At 40.6% G+C, this 21,282-nt stretch overlaps 1 protein-coding gene across 1 annotated transcript in view; it reads left to right on the top strand.

The window, feature by feature from the left end:
• The window catches only part of LOC114572848 (nesprin-1-like), a 53,355-nt gene that overhangs the window by 6,565 nt on the left and 25,508 nt on the right, over positions 1–21,282 (top strand). Inside the window, exons 2-13 of the mRNA XM_028604631.1 lie at positions 6,860–6,921; positions 12,008–12,103; positions 12,784–12,867; positions 15,080–15,172; positions 16,442–16,623; positions 16,734–16,930; positions 17,570–17,682; positions 19,566–19,673; positions 20,080–20,217; positions 20,377–20,541; positions 20,810–20,922; positions 21,071–21,239. Of these exons, the coding sequence (XP_028460432.1) occupies positions 6,860–6,921; positions 12,008–12,103; positions 12,784–12,867; positions 15,080–15,172; positions 16,442–16,623; positions 16,734–16,930; positions 17,570–17,682; positions 19,566–19,673; positions 20,080–20,217; positions 20,377–20,541; positions 20,810–20,922; positions 21,071–21,239 (1,520 nt within the window). The remainder of the gene's footprint in view (positions 1–6,859; positions 6,922–12,007; positions 12,104–12,783; positions 12,868–15,079; positions 15,173–16,441; positions 16,624–16,733; positions 16,931–17,569; positions 17,683–19,565; positions 19,674–20,079; positions 20,218–20,376; positions 20,542–20,809; positions 20,923–21,070; positions 21,240–21,282) is intronic.

Here is a 21,282-nt window from a genome sequence, read left to right as displayed (position 1 = left end):
TCAGTGGCCTAGCTTTAATGAACACTGTGATATTTGGACATTTTTGTTACTGACAAAGTGCCTTCTCTGCACATCTGGTGCTGAAAAGGGAGTGATGGTGCTTGAAAGAGGAAAGGGGTTGTTTTGATAATCATTTTGACTTGTTCCCCCCTTCTTACTCTCTTTAATGTGGTGTCATTATTACTGAAATGTAATTAGCAATGCTAATGGGCTGGCATTTGGACTTCCGTTTCAGCACTTATGTTGGGACTGGTAAAAATGTGCTGTAAATGAAGTGGGATGGCGAATAGAAAAGGCTGAATGGGCATGTGAGGGTTGAGTGGATGTGCTGAGGGTGTGATAGAGGGTGTTATTGAGTGTTAGGGCGAAAGTACTCTGGCGGAAGTGCAGAGAAGGGTTTTTTAAATTAGGAATTGTTGGGGTGAAAGAGGAGAGCTGGAATTAGGAAGTGGATAAAGAAGATGTTGGGAAGAGTAGAGGGGCAGAAAAGCCCCCAAAACCTGTAAAATCACTTTGTGTGTCAATGCAGTGGATTACAAATGTGTGTGTGCATGTGTTGGGTGTGTGCTTGTGAATGTGTTTGCGTGTGAGTATGGAGAAATTTAAGGGTACCTTTCTAGTACATAACAAAGCCATCCATTTAGAGCACGATAGCTTTAATGTTATACTGCAGAAGAAAATGCATCATCGCTAGAGAAATCTAAAAGGCTCCCATATAGCCACATGGTATCAACAGTGCCATTGTGACTCGATCTATTCATACTTTCATGGTACTGTTGAATTGAAATGCCTACCAGCATGAATAATATTAAGATAATATAATTGAATGAATGCATTACTAAATTAATACTTGACAGCAGAGTGTGTAACCTTGTACAGTACATGTGGAGTGCCTGTCCATGTCTGACCGACCATAATCACGGCTGGTGAGTTGTGGAGTCATTAATAGATTACCAGAGATCAGAGATGTTCAAGTGAGAGCAGGGTCATCTGGGACGCTGCATTTTGAAAGCTGAGCTTGTGCTGAGCTTGTTCATTTTTAGTGTGTTGTCTTCTCTTCTCTTTGTACTGTACTTCTTCAGACCAGACTTACAAAGAGAACTTCACATTCTTGAAGCTTTACTTATCCACTAGGTGGGGCTGTGTCTCTATACAGTCCTAATAAGAGCTAAATAAGGCTAAATAAGAAGTCTTGGCTGCTCAGGAAGAAAACCCAAATATCCTTGGGGTGAATAGATTATGATACGAGCAGAAGCAGCATTATTCAACCCTCCAGGAGGCCGTTTGTTTTTCCTTTAATGGCTGAAAAGAGACTGTTCCTCCTCTCCTCAGGAAGCCTCACATCCCGCAGACATACCTGTGTGAGCGCCGGGCGCTGACCCAGGTCCAACCTCCACAAGTAGGGCTGCCAGGGGCGCCACTAGGGATCCAGACCAGCTGAGGTTCAGTCTGTTTTAACCCTTCAACCAACCCCCCCACCTTTCTCTCTTGGAACACTCCTGAGGTCTGATGCCTCAAGGAGTCTGTGGGTTTATTCTTGCACATACAGTAGACGAGAAGATGAGTCTGTCTTCATTCAGCTAATTTTATTGTGTTTGTGTGTGTGTGTGTGTGTGTGTGCACCTGCTCGCCCTGCATTTCTTTCAACTCCCATGGTGAAACCTAATAAGTCCCATGAATCCTCACCATCTTGTTTTGATTTTGTCCTGGGGTTGTTTTTCTAAACAGCTTAGCTCTCCAGAGAAGTTCAGCTCTCTCACTTTTTGCCGGACAGCTGCTAACTGGAAGAATTCTCAAAAACATACCGACAAAAACAGAAATGTTGTGTTTTAATAGACTATTTGGAGTTCCAGTATGTCAACAATTAGTCTTCATTTTCTGTCTCTTCCTTAGTAGATCTACTGTATTAAACGAAATTATTGTCAGGCTAAAAGGAGTCTCATCGGTGGGTTCAGCACCTTGGATAGTTCCGTTACACTTCTAAATTGAACTGTAGCTCTTCAGGAATGATTTATCAGACACCAAAACACCTTTAACTTGGTAAAGAGACTGGTATAAATAGAAACAAATTGTGCATGGGCTTATTAGTCAATATATTCTTTTCCATAATTTACATCATTGATATTGTGTGGGCTACACAAACAGCAGTACGTAAAAGAACAATAGATTTTTGTCTTTTTGTCTGGCTGTAGTTTGGGTCTTGCAGTAATATTATTGAGTACAGATGGTGAGTGTGTGCAATGTGAATGTTCCATTGGATTCTGCTTTCCACTGGCGTAAAAATTATTTGTGATTTTTTTAGAGTGCTTAAGTAAAGGCACTGTATATGTAAATAAGAAAAACAGGACATCATGGATATTTCTTTGAACTCTTACTCTTAGTATCTGTACGCACACACACACACACACACACACACACACACTCAGGCACATTCACAATAATCATACAGACATGTAAAACGGACCCTCGTTTCAAAGGCAGGTCTGTGGAATAGGCTCACAATGGCACTATGACGGCCAGTTTCACGGCTGTTAAAGGGAGGAGTGTCAGCAGTGTGATTATCAGCAGACAGATAGCGGATGACAGCTGCCATTATTATTGATGACTTTCATAATTAAAATCCCTTATGGGGAGAACCCAAAGAACAAAAGGGAAAATCATACAAATGATGAATGGTCCTTTCATCTTTAAGGCTGATATAAGACCCACCAGGCTATTCTGCACAATTATTGCTTTCCTGAAAACTCTCTGAATATGGTTTCAAAGAAGAGCCCAGTGTTTTTAATATTGCCAGAGTTTGTGTGTGTGTGTGTGTGTGTGTGTGTGTGTGTGTGTTAGAGAATAGGGAGGGACGAAATAAGAGTAAAATAGACTGAATAAGAGAGAGAGCATAGGTTAGACAGAAAGAGAGACAGAGATAGAAATCAGACAGTGAAAAGGAGAAGAGGTCATTGTACTGCAACACTAGTATTTTCTGCTAAAATTTTACTGTAGCAATGGAGGGGGATGGGGTAATTTTGGCTCCATAACATGGGTGTACTTCTGATCCAGTTCCTAGTATCAGTTTTAGTAACCCTTGCGGTTGGAGAGTGTCTCTTTAGATGCTGAATTCAGAGCAGTTGGATGAAACAATACTACCATTGTCTGCTTGTTTCTTTTTCATCTTGTTTAATGCTGAAGTTTTACAAGCAGTAGCACAATTTCCACTGCAATACACATTCATTCAGAGTGAATGAAGGTTAAAACACTCTTAACATTGTTGTTCCTATTGTATTCACCTCTCTTGTGTTGAATACAGTACTCCCTCCCTGGGAGAAAACAAACAGACAGAACTACTGAATGTGCCTGTGGTTCAGATGAAAGCGGATCCCTTTTGAAGATGGTACAGTAGCAGATCAGACAGGATGACTGCCAGCGATAGTCTGCTCCCCTGCAGGCTCTATAGAGTAGAAAGCTGCAAGCCTCAGAGCACTGCATGGTATCTTTGTGGATGAGAGAGAAAGCAGGGGTATTAGAGTGCCAGTAACACATAGGGAATTCCTGCATGTCTGTCCCGATGCTGTGTTAGATAGTGTTTGTGTGTGTGTGTGTGTGTGTGTGTGTGTGTGTGTGTGTGTGTGTGTGTGTGAGAGTGAGATGCTCGCCGAGTAGAGCTCACACTTCCACCCCTCCTAACCTGCTAAACAATCCCCTTCAACCCACCCACCACCCTCCTCACCACTCAGTTCTCCCTTTCCACATCAGTATGGGGCTGCTGTGACATCACTCATTCCCACGCACTCCGATTGGCTGGCCAGTGGAGGGAAGAGGATTGTTCCCGCAGCCTACAGTGAGAAATTAAGAGAGAGAGGGAGAAAGAACGTGGGAGGGAAAGACAGAGGTAGAGAGTGTGTGAGAGGGAACGAGAGAGAGAGAGGGAGAAAGGGACTAAGCAAGAAAGATTGATGCTGAGGCAAGCCGACACTGCACTGCTCTCACTCACTCACACACACACACACACACACACACACACACACACACACACACACACACAAACAGTATCACACGTACACTCACATCACACTCCAAAGCTGCTTAACAGGCAGGAAAAACACAGAGTCTGACTGAGTCGGCAGCCTGCTACTGCAGGACAGGACAGAGGACAGCAAGACGAGAGGAGAACAGGAGGGTGAAACATTCCTCCCTGCTTTGCTTCAGAGCAACAGTTTCAACGTTGTCATCTCGGCAGGTCCAGTGCTCCAGTGAGTTCTTTGAAGACACCTCCCCAAAAAAAAGGGGAGGCAGCAAGGGCAGGAGCAAGGGCAAGTGTAGCCTCTCCTGGAGGTTGCCGTGAATGTCCTCTCAACGTCCTCATGAAAACAGGTGGGAATCAAGGTGTAGTCTGGGGTACAAGATGGCACGACGAGCAGGGGGCGAAGGCTCCCCAAAAAAGAACACATCCCTCAACCTGGTGACGGGGTTCTTCCACTACCTCCGCGGTAAGTGGGACAGCCTGTACATGAATGTGTGTTTCCTGGAGTGTGAGAAAAAGAAGGCAAGTACAAAGTGTGTGTATATTTTGCATATGTGGTAGTGTGTGTGTGTGTGTGTGTGTGTGTGTGTGTGTGTGTGTGTGTGTGTGTGTGTGTGTGATTTAGTGTGGCACTGCAGTATGGACTGTATGTGCCTACTGTATGTGAGTCTGTACATTTGCAGTGTACTTTTTTTGTAAGTGTTCCCTGCAGGGGAGATTTTTTGGGCTGTGGCCATGGTGTGTTTTAAGAGAAATGTGCAGAAAGGGGGCGTTTCCACTTTGGCAGCGTGTGTGTGTCTGTCTGTGTGTGTGGAAGTCGCTGAGCTCTGAGCCTACAGCAGGTAAAAGCAAGCTGCCCAGCAGACAAGTACCAGCTCACTGCATGTGTTACAGCACAGCGGGCAGACTGTCAAAATGTTTGATTTCTTATCTCTCTGTTTGACCCTGTGGCAGTTCGCCTGTCTGCTCATCTGTATTTGGATACCATGCATTCAGCATTCTGTCTCACTGTCTGATAGATTAGATTGCAAGATTACATTGCCATAATGTTTCTTTGGATTTGTGTCCTGTCACATTAGCTATCTATCCTATAGGGAAATAAGCGAAACAGAGAATGGGTCAGAACCACAATTACAATAAGTCTATAGACACAGCCTCTGAGACAGAAAACTAGATTTTAATGATATCTCATTAAGGTCATCTTCACTGTGGGGGGTCAAAGTGGGAACTCAGGGGCTGTTGATGAGACTAATGAAGATGATACAGGCCAACACTAGGCGAGAAGGTAATCAAGTGTGTTAAAAAACGCTGCTGCGAGGCTTGGTTGCTGAGGACGGCTGTTTCCCTTTGTCATATTGAAAGAATGTGAATGTGTGTGCATGTGTGATTGTGTGTGCACCGAGTTCAAAGTCACCTCGTCCCTGAGACTGAGAGGCTGGCACCACGCTCGTGCAGACATGTTCTCCGTCACACATGTTCCTGCTCCAGGATGTGGGGGCAAATCTTTCTTATTCTCATCCAATATTACATTTCATCAATATTTGATTACTCTTGGACCCAATCAAAAGATTAATTCATAGAATGGGGACCTGCTCAGTGGCACGTATGACTTTGCGTGAATGTATCTGCATTATGTATGAACAACTCCCCCCTCCCACCTCTCTGATGCACACACACCCCTTACTGTTCACGTCTGCCCACAGTACCTAGTGACACACTAACCAACTTGAGTGTAATCAAACCGTCAGCATATTTCATTAGGTAGAGGAAAGCACTGTGTCAGACGTCCTCTCTCACTGATAACATGCTTATCTCAAGGATATTGCTCTGTGGCGTAGACGGGACAGAAAAAAATACCATTGTCACACGTGCCAGTCACTGTACATGATTAGATCCTTAGAGTCCCAGGCAGACTATACATCTGGTTTGTGTCAATTGTTGTCAATTACAGATGTAACTGTCGCAGAATTCCCTATTGTTATTGCATTGGCTGCAAGCATTAATGAATTATGCTGTCCAAAGGGAATCACGAAGGAAAGATTACAGCAGTAATGTAGTTGATTCTAAAAAGCCTGCAGAACATAATCAATTCTCAAAGCTATCTCTATACTATGTTTGCCTGTGTGTGTGTGTGTGTGTGTGTGCGGCGCTTGTGTGTGTGTGTGTGTGTGCACGCGTGTGTGTACCATATGTTTGCCTGTGCCCACGTGAGAGACCAGGCTTGATTTATGTCTCGTTCCTCATTTAAGTTAAGTGGCTTTTTAGGGGACATCGTCAGCAGACATCTATGCTATTGATTGTGCCTTTGCTAAATGCTCTTTATTGCTGTAGCCATCACAAACAATGCCCTTTCTTATATGTAGGTAAATCAGAACATTTGGTTTAATGTTGGCTCTATGTGTGTGGGTGTGTGTGTGTGTGTGTGTGTTCTAGCAACAGATTGCATGCTTGAACTGTGGTCAGAAATGAATAAAGCCCTCTTATAGATTATGGCAGAGGTACATGTCATCATATAAGAAGAACCACTGCCCTTCTATCATCTAAAGGGCGTTTTTGAGAGCAGGATTTTTTCTGTCCACACTAAGAGGAGTCAAGCTAGTGAAAATGTCATCCTTAAATGTCAAATGCCTTCTCTTACCACATCAGTGTAAGGTATGATGTGGTGTGACTGCGTTCAGACACATTAGACCGACAGAAATAATATCAAAGTTAATTAGAGTTGCCATACAGCTCTGCAAACCCCAACCAATTCTCAAAACAATGGACAATGAGAAGATTGTGTTTTAATCCCCTCTTTGTTTATGATTGCATGTGACTGATAGTGATGCTCTGGGCTCTGATTTATAGATGAGCAGGAGGCTGTGCAGAAAAGGACATTCACAAAATGGATCAATTCCCACTTGGCAAAGGTAAGAGAGTCTGGTTGATTCCCACTGCTGCTGCCAGCATTGTGTGTCCTTTTACACACACACACACACACACACACACACACACACACACACACACACACACACACACACACACACACACACACACACACACATATACACACACACACTGGTGGTGGTGAGTCTGGGTTGAAAACTTCCCATCTCATTGCTTTTCCGCTTCCAATCACTTTGCTCTTCTATAGTCCATCCTCTGTGCTCTCTGTGACATTTGCTCCATTTCCAAAAAACACACCATATGGGACTGACTGTGCCAGCTAAGACCTTGCACGCACTCGCTCATGCACGCACGCACATGTACACACACACAGGCATTCTTACTTGCATGCCTTTCATATTCTTTTTTATTCCTCCAATCTCATATAGCTTGTAGCAAGGATTTACTCTCACTCTAATATATCACTTTTACATCACAGTTTTACATCACAGTTTTAATACACTGTATATCTTTTTTCCTGCAAGCTACTGTCAATAATTTAAGTCTCAGTAACCTGTAAGCTCTCTATCTCAATATGGGCCAATTTAGATTGTTCAGGATAAGAGTTTTTAGTTAAAGACTGTCTTTTTTTTGGTTCTTCAATGAGCTTGGACACCAGTATATCTGTCTCTTATACTAAACAATTACACTTGATGCAGCTGCATGCTGAGGTGCCATCATATGCATGTAATTATTGTATTATACTGCATTAGGCTCCTCAATTTAACCCATTACTGCTTGAATTGTGTGTCAGGAATGGGTGGACAAGGCAAATATGGCACAGCGCAACACAATTAAGTGTTATTTTAATCTGCAACGCTCCTTTCAAGGTTTCCTATTTGATTATGACAGCTGTGGAGGCCTTGAACTGCGGTGACGTGGAGCAGAAAATTCATTTGAAAAGCACTCTGGAGGGAATAAACCTTGACGTAATATTAAATATCATGTCTCAGGACCGTGCCAGCAGAAAATTACATACAGCCCAATACTTAAATGCCTTGAATTTTTAATACTGTTTAGATAAGCACATAGTTTATTTATTAAGTCATTTTGACGCAATAGAGCAGTCCTATTGCTATTTCATGGTCACCGAAAATGTTTGAGTGATAAGAGAAAGACGATGAGGATTCAGAGGGATACCAAGGAAAAGGGAATCCTCAAAACGTCTGGATTAAAAACTGTAAAGGAATAGTTCAACATTTTAGGAAAAGCACTTATTCACTGTCTTGCCAAGAGTTTAATGAAAAGCTTATTACCACTCTCTCACATCTTCACGTAAATATGTAGATGGATCTAGCAGCTTAGCTTAGCAGCTAGCTACGCTGAAAATTAAGGCTGAAAATAGCCCTCTAATGCTTACTAATTAACACATTACATCTCAAAAACCGAAGTGTAAAAACGACAATTTGCTGTTTTACCGGAGGTTGTGTGCGAAACGTGAGCAGTGACTTCCTGGAGTCTCCTTTGGTTGCTTAGCAACTGCTCCAAACCGAGAAACAGCCCGGCACATAACCAGCCGTAAAACCACAAATTTTACATTTTTGTACTGATGAAACAAACAAGATACAACATGCTAATTATTGAGCTTTAGAAGTGCTCTCAGGCAGATTGTGTTACCTTCAGACTGAGCCAGGCTAGGTCTCTCCCGCTGTTTCTAGTGTTTGTGCTCAGCTAAGCTCACCCTCTACTTGTTACAGCTTAGTATTTACCATACAGACGTGAGAGTGGCATCGATCTTCTCATCTACCTCTCAGCAAGAAAGAAAAACAACATACTACAGAATGTCTAACTATTCTTTTAACTTAACTTAAAGTGCAATAACATAGTGTCTGTCTGATGGACCAATAGTACTAAAGCCCAATTCTTTAGAAAAAAAAGCAATAAACAAAGACAAAGAATTCCATTTAAATTCACTTTAATTAGTCAATTCAGCTAATCAATAGATTAGTGATACTATCACACAGGTCCATCAGAGGAGATAACAGTATTTGTTCCCCACGCTTCTGTCCCTGCCTTGTTGATCAAATTAGTTGCTCTCCTCCTCCTCTACTATCATGAAACTGCTTACCCTTTCACCTGATGCCTGATGTTGCCATAGGGATACTGATGGGTCTTCAAAAATGCCTTGGTCGTCATGGCAGCTTGGTAAATGTTCGGAGAAGGTTGTGATGAGTAGGGGGTAAAAGTCAATTCAGCAGGTGTGGAGCACATGTTGTAATAAGAAGGTTAATTTTTTAAAGAGGTCATTCTGTAAACTAGTCTAAAATGGCATCTTATGGGCTTGTCTCACGTCTATAAATACTCAAAGAACCATTTAAAGAAACACAAAATGTTTGAGAGAGACAGACAGAAGGATAGAGAGAGGGAAAAAGCTTTAACAGTTGCTTTAGCTTTGGTCTCAGAAGGATAGATCATGCCCTTGGCTGTGCAGATGATTAGGCCACTCCAGTTATCACAGGTCTTTAATTCAGCACCTAAAGGTATGTGATTAATCGTTAGGTGAGTTGAGACGAGGGCTTCCTTTTACTATCACTCCCCTCCCCCTTACTTTTCTACTCCACAGGTATAACAAAAGAAGTCTTATGAGCTCTGACAAAGAGTTTCTATGAGAAGACGTACTGAAGCTGGTAATTTATACGGAAGATTAATGACTCTCATTACTCAGAGTAGTTCACCAGATTAAGTCACCAGTTATAGACCACATGTATAAACTGTACGAGAGCAGCAGGGCAGTACTTTTTACAGGTTGTTTCTTTCATTTAAATAAAGGGTGATGTTTTTTAGACCTCACTATTAAATATATATTATATAAGAGGATATTGTTTGAAATTTGCTCAGAATGGTAGAATTTTGATTCTCATGTAAGTATCAGGCTTGTTGTTGCACAGATGCACCCTGCACTACAGTGGAGTGACAAGGGGGGAGAATTCAGTGAGCGGCTCCCAAGTTTCCATTTTGACAAATCCTTTCTGAGGAGGTTAAAGCTTAATTACCAAGTGACCGGTGTGAGCGTCTGGGGTCTCATCGTCATCAGGCATTTTCCAGGCAAACAGTTTTAGTACAGTAATCAGTGAACCAAGTGTTCTTAGAGATTACAGCGGCGGTAAAGTAAAGCGCCCCACTCCTCTTCCCTGCTCCCCCTTCTTTCTTTAGTGGGGGAAGAGGTGGATTGAGTGGATGACATACTCCATGCACACTAAATTCAAACCCAGCACATCATGGTGCATGGTATGTGTATTTTATTGACAATTACAGTCCAGGTATCCTTTTTTGCATTTCCATTTTTCATTTCCATGTTATGACTTTCTTTGTAACAGCCAAAAGTATTTTAAAGAGACATTCATCCTGTGCTATAAGTTCATGCGTGAATTTGCCAAAGTATAATGCAAGTTACTGTGATTCTAAAAGTTATTCACGTTGTTGCTTTTAAGCACATAGATTGCCCTTTCAGAAGCTCGCAAATAACTTCACCTTTAAAAGATTTGGACAGTAGGTATCTGGTGTTAATTGTTCCTTCAAACTGGCATTGCAATTTAAAATGAAACCTCTCAGTCTTCTCTTTGTTTCTGCTCCACCCTCTCTCTTTTATGCTGTTGATCTTTTGGAATCCACTGAATCAAGTGTACCAGGGGAATAACATGAGAGCACAGACAGACCCACATCCTGAAACTCCTCTTCTCATAATCAATTATGGCCCAGACACTCGTATGTAATTAGCTCATTAAGACCTTGATTTATTTTTTTAGCTCATGTGGCTGAGCATAAGAAATGGATATTACTTTCTTATTTTGTAATTAGTCAGAAACTTCCTCATTAGCTTTGGGATTATAATGAACAAATAGGTAAATTTAACTTCAATTAGCTCATGGTATAATCTACCCCTTTGAAGGGGCCTTTGTAAGTGTTTCTTCTGTCAGTTTATGATAGGGGTAAGTGTTGTCTGAATATTCTAATATCCAAAGCCATGAAATGACATTTGAAGGGGAATTAGCGAGAAGAGCTACTGTATTTGCTAATTAATTTTGAAAGATGTGAGGGTGGTGTCCCTTCTCTTTTTGCCTTCTATAATTTTTCTCACTGACACTCTTTCTACTCAATTATACCCCTCTTGTGTATCCACGATGTTGGGGGTTGTATATTTTTCTCTCTCTCACCACACAGATACTCCACTTGCACGTGCTAACATACACACACTCGTGCTCACATCTCTGCTTCTGCCGTTTCTCTCTTTCTCCTTCACTCTCTTTGCCACTAATCTCCCTGTGAATGGCTCGCTCGTCTGAATGCTTTCCCCCCTCTAAACCTCTCCTCAGCCCCAGCATGTGACTGTACTTTAAGAGAAATCCTTGATGTGGTGCCGGCAAAAAACAGAGATATGTGGATTTCCCCGAGTCTAGAAGTCTGTGTCAGGTCAGGAAGGAAGTCAATGAAGAAGATACAGTTTGAAATCATCAGCATATTTTAGGATTTGAAGACCCCATTCAGATCCTGCTGAGCCTCTGCTTATGGCTGACTCTAGCTGTCAGTAATACTTGGCACAGCCAAACTCTTTTGGGGGCTTCAAGTACCATTTTTTTTTACGAGGATTTCCTTCATCCACATTTCACAAGTTGAAGTTAAAGTATAACAATATAATATATTTATTGTATTTTCGTTTATTTATGTGGCTATGCCACTAAGAGTAGGATATTATTGAGAAAAAAACTCTTCTTGCCTCATAGTTTCATGTACATTGCAAGAGCTATTAAGGCTTAAATCCCAGGTTTTTGCATTCCTGAAAACAGAGCAACCATTGTATGAGTTTATAGCATGCAACGTTCATTTAAACAGTGAATTTATGTATCTAATTATGCCAGGGCACCTACTGTATTTAGAAATGTCTCTTGCACACCAAAAAAATTGTTCCTAGATAAATTGGGAAATTTTACTCATTCTCATTCCGATTTCAATGTCAAAAGCCAAATCTTTGCATTCCAGCAGGCATTACATAATTTCTATGTGTGCTTGTTTTAACAGAAATCAAAATCATTTTACAATAAAGTCTCTTGGGTATACCTTTTCTCTCTGTAGCGTGTTCCGCCTCTGGTGGTGACAGACCTCTTTGAGGACATCAAGGATGGCGTGATGCTGCTGGCCCTGCTGGAAATCCTCTCTGGACAAAAACTGGTAAGTCTCATGGTCATTTCTACAGCATGTGATTTGAACACAGACTTCAAACACTTCATATCCTCTGATCTTTCTGGATTAAATGTTAACTTAAATTGATATAACAAGGATCAGGCTGGTCAAATAACAGAGAGATTCAGTCATTTTTCAATTGTTGTTTATTTTTGGTTGTTTTTTCTTTACATAATAATGGTCAGTGTTTTTGACAAATCTCAAAAGAGCACAATGCAGTCCATGTGAACTGAGCCCCAATTACATGGAAATGCTCATTGATCGGCTTTTATTAGGATGTTTGAATTGAACAGAAAAGCCCAGATTAACAAGGACAGATCATAGTTCACAAACAGACAAAGACATTCCCACATACACAGCTTGAGGATTTTACTTGGCCAATATTGCCTTAGGTCTAAGCTGTCTATGTCCTATTGATCTGGCTGTTTATATTAAAACACAGCTCTGATTGGACCTCTTGGTCTTTCTCACTTTATCAGCAAACACAAATACAGTTAAAAAGAATAAATGAGAAAATCAGATGTGTGCTCCTCCACCGTCATTCCCACACTTGTGCTATATACCTTTTCTTCTTTTCAATTGCACTGTTTTATTTTATCTATTTATTTCCCTCTCTGTTTCTCTATTTCTTTTTTTTCCATCTCTATTGTTCTCCTTTTTCCTTCTAGCCATGTGAGCCAGGCAAGAAGCTAAAGAGGATCCACTGGGTCACCAACATCGGTACAGCTCTCAACTTCCTTGAGGGTAGGAAGGTAAGCGTTCAGGGCCTTCTTTTTATGTTTTTATGTTTTTCTCTGTTTTGCCCCTCCAGCTCTTCTCCCTGTTCAGCTGCTGCCTTGTGGGTGCAAACATTGAATCCTGACCTTGTGTGACCTGTATCCCCTTCGTCCCCTCCTCTTACTCTCTCCAGCTTCCCACATCCCTCATTTATCCCCAAACCAGTATGCTCTGTCTTAACATGCCTGCAAAGATTTTGTTGGGTAAATAAATAGAAAAAAAAAAAATTCAAATACAGGCTTTATTATATTCTGCTGAAATTGGCATTGATTTATTTGTTTGGCTGCCCTATAAATGATAAGAAAAAGTGTATATATTATTATATATTATTGAACTATGACTTTACCAATTCTATCAATAAAACTGATCCACCATACTTGCTTGTCATACCACATCACTTGCACTTTATATTAGTACTCCAGTTTTCCTTCCTTTTCGCAGCTTCATTGACAGAATTACATCCACAAATGCTGAAATGGATATAAAAATCTAACTGCATCAACTGCCCCTTCGTGAGATTAGTAAAGCATTCTCAAAGCTTCAATCAGCTCGTCCATGGATATACATAAATAAAGCCATAAGTATGAGCTGGTGTCTGCAGGGACATTGATTTGTCTTCCTCAAGTGTGACAGGGTTAAAACCGTAAATCCTACACCAGTAATCTGCAGTCTGGAGATGAGACGTCAGTGGGCACTTTGCTGCTGATGTGTGTAGAAAACTAAATGTAAATACACTCTGTGTGTAAATCGGATGTATGTCTAGACCATATTTACGTCTTGCTTTAATGCCTGATGCATGTTCCTTTCTTGTGTCTGTATCATAGAAAACATTGTTGAATGTGCAGTGGCATTATACTGGAAACTGTTGAAAACCTTTCATACAGTATATGTATTTAACCGGGAGTTTCAAATCCATAGCTGTAATTTGAACTAGGTAAGCAACTAACAATTCTTTACTTTGTCGATGAATCTGTGGATTTGTTTTGTTTTTTAAATGAATCTATTAAACCTTAAAATCTAAGGACATATGGAAAAAAAATCCCATCACTATTTCCTAGAGTCTTTAAGTCACTTGCGTTGTCTGACTAATGCCCCCAAACCCAAAGATATTAACTTTATACCAAGAAAACCAGCAAATGTGCACTTTTGAGAAGCTCGAACCAGCAAATGGTTTACATTTTAGCTTTATAAATGACTTAAATAATTGATTATCAAAAATGTTTGTGAATAATGTCAACTAAACTGTTTACCTACAGTAGTTCCAATGCCACTACTACTGTATGGTGGTTACATGTGTTTTTTATGCTGTTGTCTGTGGTCAAAACACAAAACACTTTCATTAACCATTCCAGCTTCACACCACTGCGTTGAGTTGTCAGGATGACCTACTGTGTTTTCTAATATGAAACTGTGTATTGCATGTATTCTTATCAGCCACTATCCCACACTTACCCCACCCTGCCCTAGCCTGCCCCCAATCTCTTCCTCCATGCTTGTTCACATATACGGAGTGGCTTGTATTACCATATGATGACCTGTTGTGCTGCAGCTTCACAGTAATATTACCCTCTGTGTGATCATATAGAATACTTCATCATATCAGTAGATACAGCCCTCTCTTTCTCCCTTTTCTTGCCCCTCTCTCTCTCCCTGTATCACTCTCTCTCTGTCCATCTCTGCTGGATATAATCCCTGTTGCCTGTGTGTGGTGATAGATCTCTCCTCTCAGCCAACCACTCAAATTCTCTCACCTCAGTGATGCTACGGTATCTGCTATCTCACAGTCAATGAGGCGTCCTCCCCTTAATCAAACACATCTAAATGCTCTTTCTCTCTCTCTTTCTCTCTCTTCCTCATTTCTTATCTGCCTTCCAGTCTGCCTACAGAGGATCTCCGGTCAGTATTCATAACGTTACTGCACTGGTTTGTTCAGGACATGCAATAGATAGGGTCAGCATTATCTGCTTCCAGTAGTGCAGAGGATTAGGCTCATACTGTATATTGTTCATTTTGTGTAAACATATGTACGAGACCAGGGTTACCAGATTGAGGGAAATTGTGTGAATTTAATCCATATGAATAAGATTATAAAGAAATGTAAGCAGATAAACTAGAATTGATTGCAATCTGGAATTATTAGGTCCTGTTATGAAATATTAAAATACTGAATATTGTGTTTTGACACAGATCAAGCTTGTGAACATCAACTCCACAGACATTGTTGATGGACGGCCATCAATTGTATTGGGGTTGATGTGGACCATCATCCTCTATTTCCAGGTAACATTGCCTTTAGTTAATTTACATAAATGCAATGTACATATTTCAGGATATTTTAAAATGAAAGAAATATAGCAAAACAAGGAGAGACAAAACACGGGGAAGAAAGTTAGTGCTAAATATGTTTCAGTGTTGTGAATGTCTAAATCAATAATGTCTAACCACCAGTAGCTCACAACAGGACTTCAAATTGATAACAACATGGCTGCCAATATGGTCCTACATATTAATAGCACACCATTAAACCATTAAATCCAATAAGAAATATGCAAAAATAAGTTTCATGTTGTAAACTGGCAGTACTTAGTAGGAAAGCAGGATGCTTAAAATATTTATTTTATAATATATAAATATTTATTAAGCAATTTGAACAAATTAAATTTAAGAAATTAAGATGGGAAAATCAATCTTCCAAAGCATCTCCACTGAAAACGAGCAGTTGCTACCTCAGGCATTTCAGACACATGCTATTCCAGCAAACATAAGGATATTAAATAAAGGAAATGTATAACAGTCAAAAATGTACTTATTATTCACTTACTGACATTTTGATGTATTTCATTTCACACTGATGTTTATGGATTTTCTGAGTTGTGAGCAGCCTCAGTTTGCTGGCAGTAGAGAGGAGAAACTGAGAACTAGATTATGTGTGCATAGCAATAAATCTTCAACCTGACCAGCTAATATATTTTGAAATTGTTGTCCAAAGTCATACACATATTTTTTATTTTGTTTTCACACATGAAAGGTTCTGCGTTAGTAAATATGTCATATTTTTCAACTAAATTGCTATTCTGTACAATCATAGTTACATAATATATTCAACATTATATGGATCAACAAAAAACTAAATAAAAATAGAAGAGCATTCAGAGAGTGCAGACCTCTAAAATGTAAATTCTGTAATTTGCCTTAAGTAAAGTCAGATCTCCTCAAATCTATTAAGTTGCCCTTAAACAAGATTTCAACTCTCAAGACTTCCAGTGTTAAGCTGCTCATTGGAACAACTCTTTGATAAATAAAGCTTAATCATGAGCAGTGGGAAACTGGTCTTTCAAGCAAATACATAATGATGACAAATATCTATGTATTCATAAGAGCTGTGTATCACTGAGGGATGTCAGCTGCATCAGTTGCAAAAACCACACAAAAAAACAAAGATTAAGAACTATTACAATGATAAAGCTTTTCAAAAAATTATTATTGAGTAAATGGTAAATATGTCAGTATGGTGGCCTGATTTATTTCCTGGTTTCCTGCTCTTTTCAGATTGAGGAGCTGACTTGTAGCCTACCAGCACTTCAGGCTTTGTCCAGCAGCACTTCTTCACTGGACAGCTCCACCAGCAGCACCGAAACCACCAGCCCACCTGTCAAAAGAAAACCCCTCCCACCTATGCAGGGCGGAGCCAGAAAGGCACTACTAAGATGGGTCCAGCAGACAGCCACCAAGTATGTAGTCTTCCTTACAAATTGTATTGCTCTCAAAACCAAATGCAAAATGCCCCACACCATTAACAGTGAAAACATTTTTCTTCCTGCTTTTGCTCTGTTCTTTGTAGACGTCTGGGCATTGAGGTAAAGGACTTTGGCCCAAGTTGGCGCACGGGGTTAGCATTCTTTGCAGTTATCCATGCCCTTCGGCCCAATCTTGTTGACATGGAGCGTGTATGGGGGAGGCCCAACCAAGAAAATCTGCAGGAAGCCTTCTTATTGGCTGAGACAGAGCTGGGTGTTCCACAACTTCTCGACCCAGAGGGTAAATTACATTTTGTATTTTTTTTGTGACTTTGTCATTATATTGATGAAAACTAAACAGAGCAACTAACCACATATATACAACATTATGGGATCACATTAATTCTACAGTCATTTGCCTCTGTATTACCTTTTCTTTTTCTCTTGGCTATATTATCTTTACTAGAAAACAATGTGCACTTTGTGTTACTCACTCAATTAATAAGAAATGACTTGTCTTACATATCATTTAAATCTGTAGCTTTTCATCATATAGAACAGTGTTTTCTCAAGAATACTGAAATACAATAGTGGGCATCTATCACAGCATCAGATGTGCACCTCTGTGTCACTTCCAAACACCAGCTGTGCCCCTTCATGCCTGCCCTTCAGAATGAACTCTAACAAATCAAGCTTGACATCAATATAATCAAGTTCCATTAGGCCATGAGATTCAGCATCCAAACAAAACTTGGACACTAATCTGAAGTGCTGAAGGTTGTTTTCATTTAAGGTGGTTGTCCATTTCTGAATAGATTACAGTCAAACATTCTTTTCAATTCCAGTTATTTTCCTGTTTGAGAGAAACTGTGGATGAATTATCAGCTTGCCTCGACTTGATATAACTTACTTAATTATATTAATGTGGTTACCTCCTTAGATGTTGATGTAGACAAGCCAGATGAGAAATCCATTATGACATACGTAGCCCAGTTCCTGAAGCATCATCCTGAACGAAAGCAGAGCGACTCAGACGGACAGCCAGAAGAAGAGGTAACCAGCTCAGATTTATCTCAGTCTGGATACGTCATTCATTGTCTTCTCTTATTCTGCATCCTGTGTGTTTTGTCTTTCTCTTTAGATGTCACAGTTAGTGTGTCAAACTTCAGCCATGGCATATACATAGATGGCATGTTTAGTTAGTGTTGTGTGCACAGCTGGGTCCTTCTAAACACTGTTTAAACTTTAATGCTTGTTTTAATCTATGCAAGGGCAAGGTGGGTGAGGCTTTTTTCATGGCAAAGTTCGGTACAAGTCAGAGCAATTACAGGAAGTGAATTACCATAATTTATGATTACTTAATTCTTTATAAAATTTTCTGATGCAGTAACCACCACCAATCTGCTATACAAAGTAGGTTAAAACAAACAGTAATTTCACTTGTTATGTTACTCAGGTCTGGCAGTGTGTTGCCTATTTTATGTCTTTTCTTGTTGCACATTTCTCTCCTTGTCTTTGTCTCTCTGGTGTTTTTGTGTGGTGACTGTTTTCCTGTGGTTGTTGTGCTGGCCTCTGTCCTACAGCAATGTCTTGCTCCTCGGGATATAGAGGAAATGTTGGAGGTAGGTTATAGAGTAACTTAAAGGTCCAAGGGGCAGGTTTTCCATCATTTTTCGCAGCTCAATGCAATTAGCACCCATGCACATTCATAGTTTCCATATAAATATGATTAATGCTTATTTTCAGGCTCTACTATTGGATTACAGTATCACTGCCTACTGTACAGTGTATGGGTGAGATTAAACATTGTTTTATCATGTCAAAATAGAGCCTATGTGCTAATATTGGCTCTTTATCTTACCTGATGTCATATTCCTGCCGCAGGGTTTCTGAGCCATGATAACAAAAGAGAAGTCCAGTATAATAAGACGTGATATTACCATTTATTAATGTTACCTCCCGCTATGGCTTCTGGTTCCATTAGCATGACAATGAAAGCCTCTGGCATTGGCAGTGTGCATTGATACAGCGTATTTGATGGAAAGCTTGTGAATAGAGGTTGCCTGTTTTTAAGGTTAACAGTGGCAGGAACATTGATGTGCTTTAAAGCCACGCTAACCACTTGCTTTCAGTGTTGAACTGTGTTTTGTTGTCTTACAACACTGACTAGGCTTTTGGTGGGTGTTGTGTTTCACACCCGTTTGGTTCTTTGTTGACAGTTCTTGCTAACACGCTAATGTTTATCCTGAATATTCTCTTTTATTGAATGAAGGTCAATTGGCCCTTGTGTTTTCACAAAAAACAACAAAAGTGTTGTTTTATAAAAATAAATAGCAACTGAAACACTGGTTGTAAAATGATTTGCAGAAGTTGAGTACAATGTAACAGATAAAAGTATGCTTCCATTTGGAATAAGCTTAATTTATTTTAACGCTGTCATAAAGAATAAAGTTTGATATCCTTACAGGAGCTAATGTGAAGTGATTAAACTGAATATACTGAGAATGAACAGCTCTCAAACTGAATAGACAATCTCACAAGCTTTTGAGTAGCATAGTATTATCGTCATGGTTACTCAAAATCCAATGAAATGTTAGTAGGGGGTCTCAGACAAAGTACCCTGTTTAAGTTGAGTGTTTTTGGCAGCTGTGGGTTTTTTGGCGTTTTGTCCTACAGGGAGACACAGAGGATTAGGAGAACACATATTTAACAGTACATGCCTCTCTTTCACCCTCTTCCTTTCATCAATCCCTCAAACATGTATTTGGTTAATCACCTTTTCTCTCCATCTTTCTGTTTTACCCTATCACTTACATTCTTCCATCCTCTCTTTTTTTTAATTTGTTTTTCATTTCCCCGTTGCTCTTTCCAATTTCCACAACCATATTTCCACCCGTTGTTCACCCCACCACCTCTCACCCATCCCGGCCTCCTAGAGAGAGCAGCGAAAGAGCCTGAGGGAGCTCAAAATGTGGCTCAACCAGCTGGAGAGAGATGCAATACAGGCTCAGGAGACTGAGGGCAATCTCACTCAACAGTACCAGGTTAGTGTGTGTGTGTGGCGGGGGGTGGGGGGCAGTTTAAACTGGGCACACTGGGCACAGGCGCTCCTATTATTAGCTTAATCAGTGGCATTACACTGTGGGGATCAGACGGCAGCCGTCATATTTTCAGTCAATCTGGCTTATTCCACCAAGCCTCGGGATACTTTCCATATTCAGCAGCATGTGGGATACCCCCATTTTATTTGCACATTATTCAGAGAGTCTGAGAATGAAAAGCCAGAAAGAGGATTCAGCATTCAGAGACAGTAGGCCACAGATTTTAATGAGGTTCTGATTGGATACCAATGGGAAGAAGATGTGACCCATGAGAGAGAGCACATGTCTGTATACTGTAACTTGAATATTTTTGAATTATGAACAGATTTCACTTCTTCTTTCTTTTTAGTTGTTCAAGAGTCTGCATGTCCAGTTAGAAATGAGGAGGAAGCAGGTGGATGTAGCTTTGCAGTCCACTCAGAAGGATGGGATGCTGACTGTGGATCAGGCTCTGGTCAAACAGGCCTGGGAAAGAGTCTCTAATATGGTGAGAGAAGCAGGCGGGACATTCAACCTCTTCAAATGTTTCCAGACAGATTTGAACCAAGGATGTCATGGTTGCATGTGTTTTTTAGAGTTCCAGGGCAACAATAACCAATCTGCTCATAGTGTTTCTCTGTCTCCTCAACTGTGTTTCTTATTTCAGCTCTTGAACTGGCATCTGCAGCTGGACAGGTCTCTGCCGGCTCCTCTGGATATGGTGGGGGCGTGGCTGCATGAGGTTGAAGGAGCCCTGCAACAAGAGATCATCGTCCATCAGGCACACGATGTGACAGCTACCACTGTGCACAGGGCTCTGGAGCAGCACAAGGTTAGCATTGAGCCGTAGACAGGAGAGGCAAAATGCTGAAACAAAGGACAACTTGGCACTGGACAGAGCGGTGGCTTTGTTCAGTTTATATTTTAGTCAAAAGTAAATTCAGTATTAGGATTGCATTGCTCCTAATACTGAATGCACAGGTTTTTTTTTATTGTTATCAAATGCTCTGATCAGAAACCTATTTTTCTTCAGTCTTTACAAGTATTTCTTTGTTTTTATGTGTTCATGTGCTGTATGTATTTACATGTACACTGTGCAGGATGTGTTGAAGAGCCTGGAAAGTCACCAGCAGGTATTTCAGAGGATCCATAAAGACAGAAGTGTTGATGGAGTCCCTGTTCCCCCAGACCAGCTCCAAGACATGGCTGAGAGGTAATAAAGATACCTGCCAGTCTCTCTTGGAAGTCTGATATTAACGAGCTCACTTGGCATGATTTCACATTTTGCTTTTCGTAGAAGAAACAGAATGTGAGGTTCAAGCTGTAGGTCTGATATTGTTTGTAAACTTTGTCTTTTTTAGGATGAACTTTGTCTCTACATCTTCTAGCATCCACTTGTGTAGAATGGAATTCCAGGAAAACAAACACCACATGCAGGGCTTCCTCACTCTAGCCGAGTCCAAGCTCAAATCCTGGATCATAAAATACAGCCGACAAGAGTCCGTGGAACTGATGCTCCACAACTATGTTGTAAGCTCAGGCTTTGTTTCACTCTGTAAACGATGTGCTGAAA

This window comes from Perca flavescens, chromosome 18, assembly GCF_004354835.1.
Source record: "Perca flavescens isolate YP-PL-M2 chromosome 18, PFLA_1.0, whole genome shotgun sequence".
Lineage (NCBI taxonomy): Eukaryota > Metazoa > Chordata > Actinopteri > Perciformes > Percidae > Perca > Perca flavescens.
The sequence above is the reverse complement of the archived record's forward strand: the minus strand, read 5'-3'. Positions and strand labels throughout refer to the sequence as shown.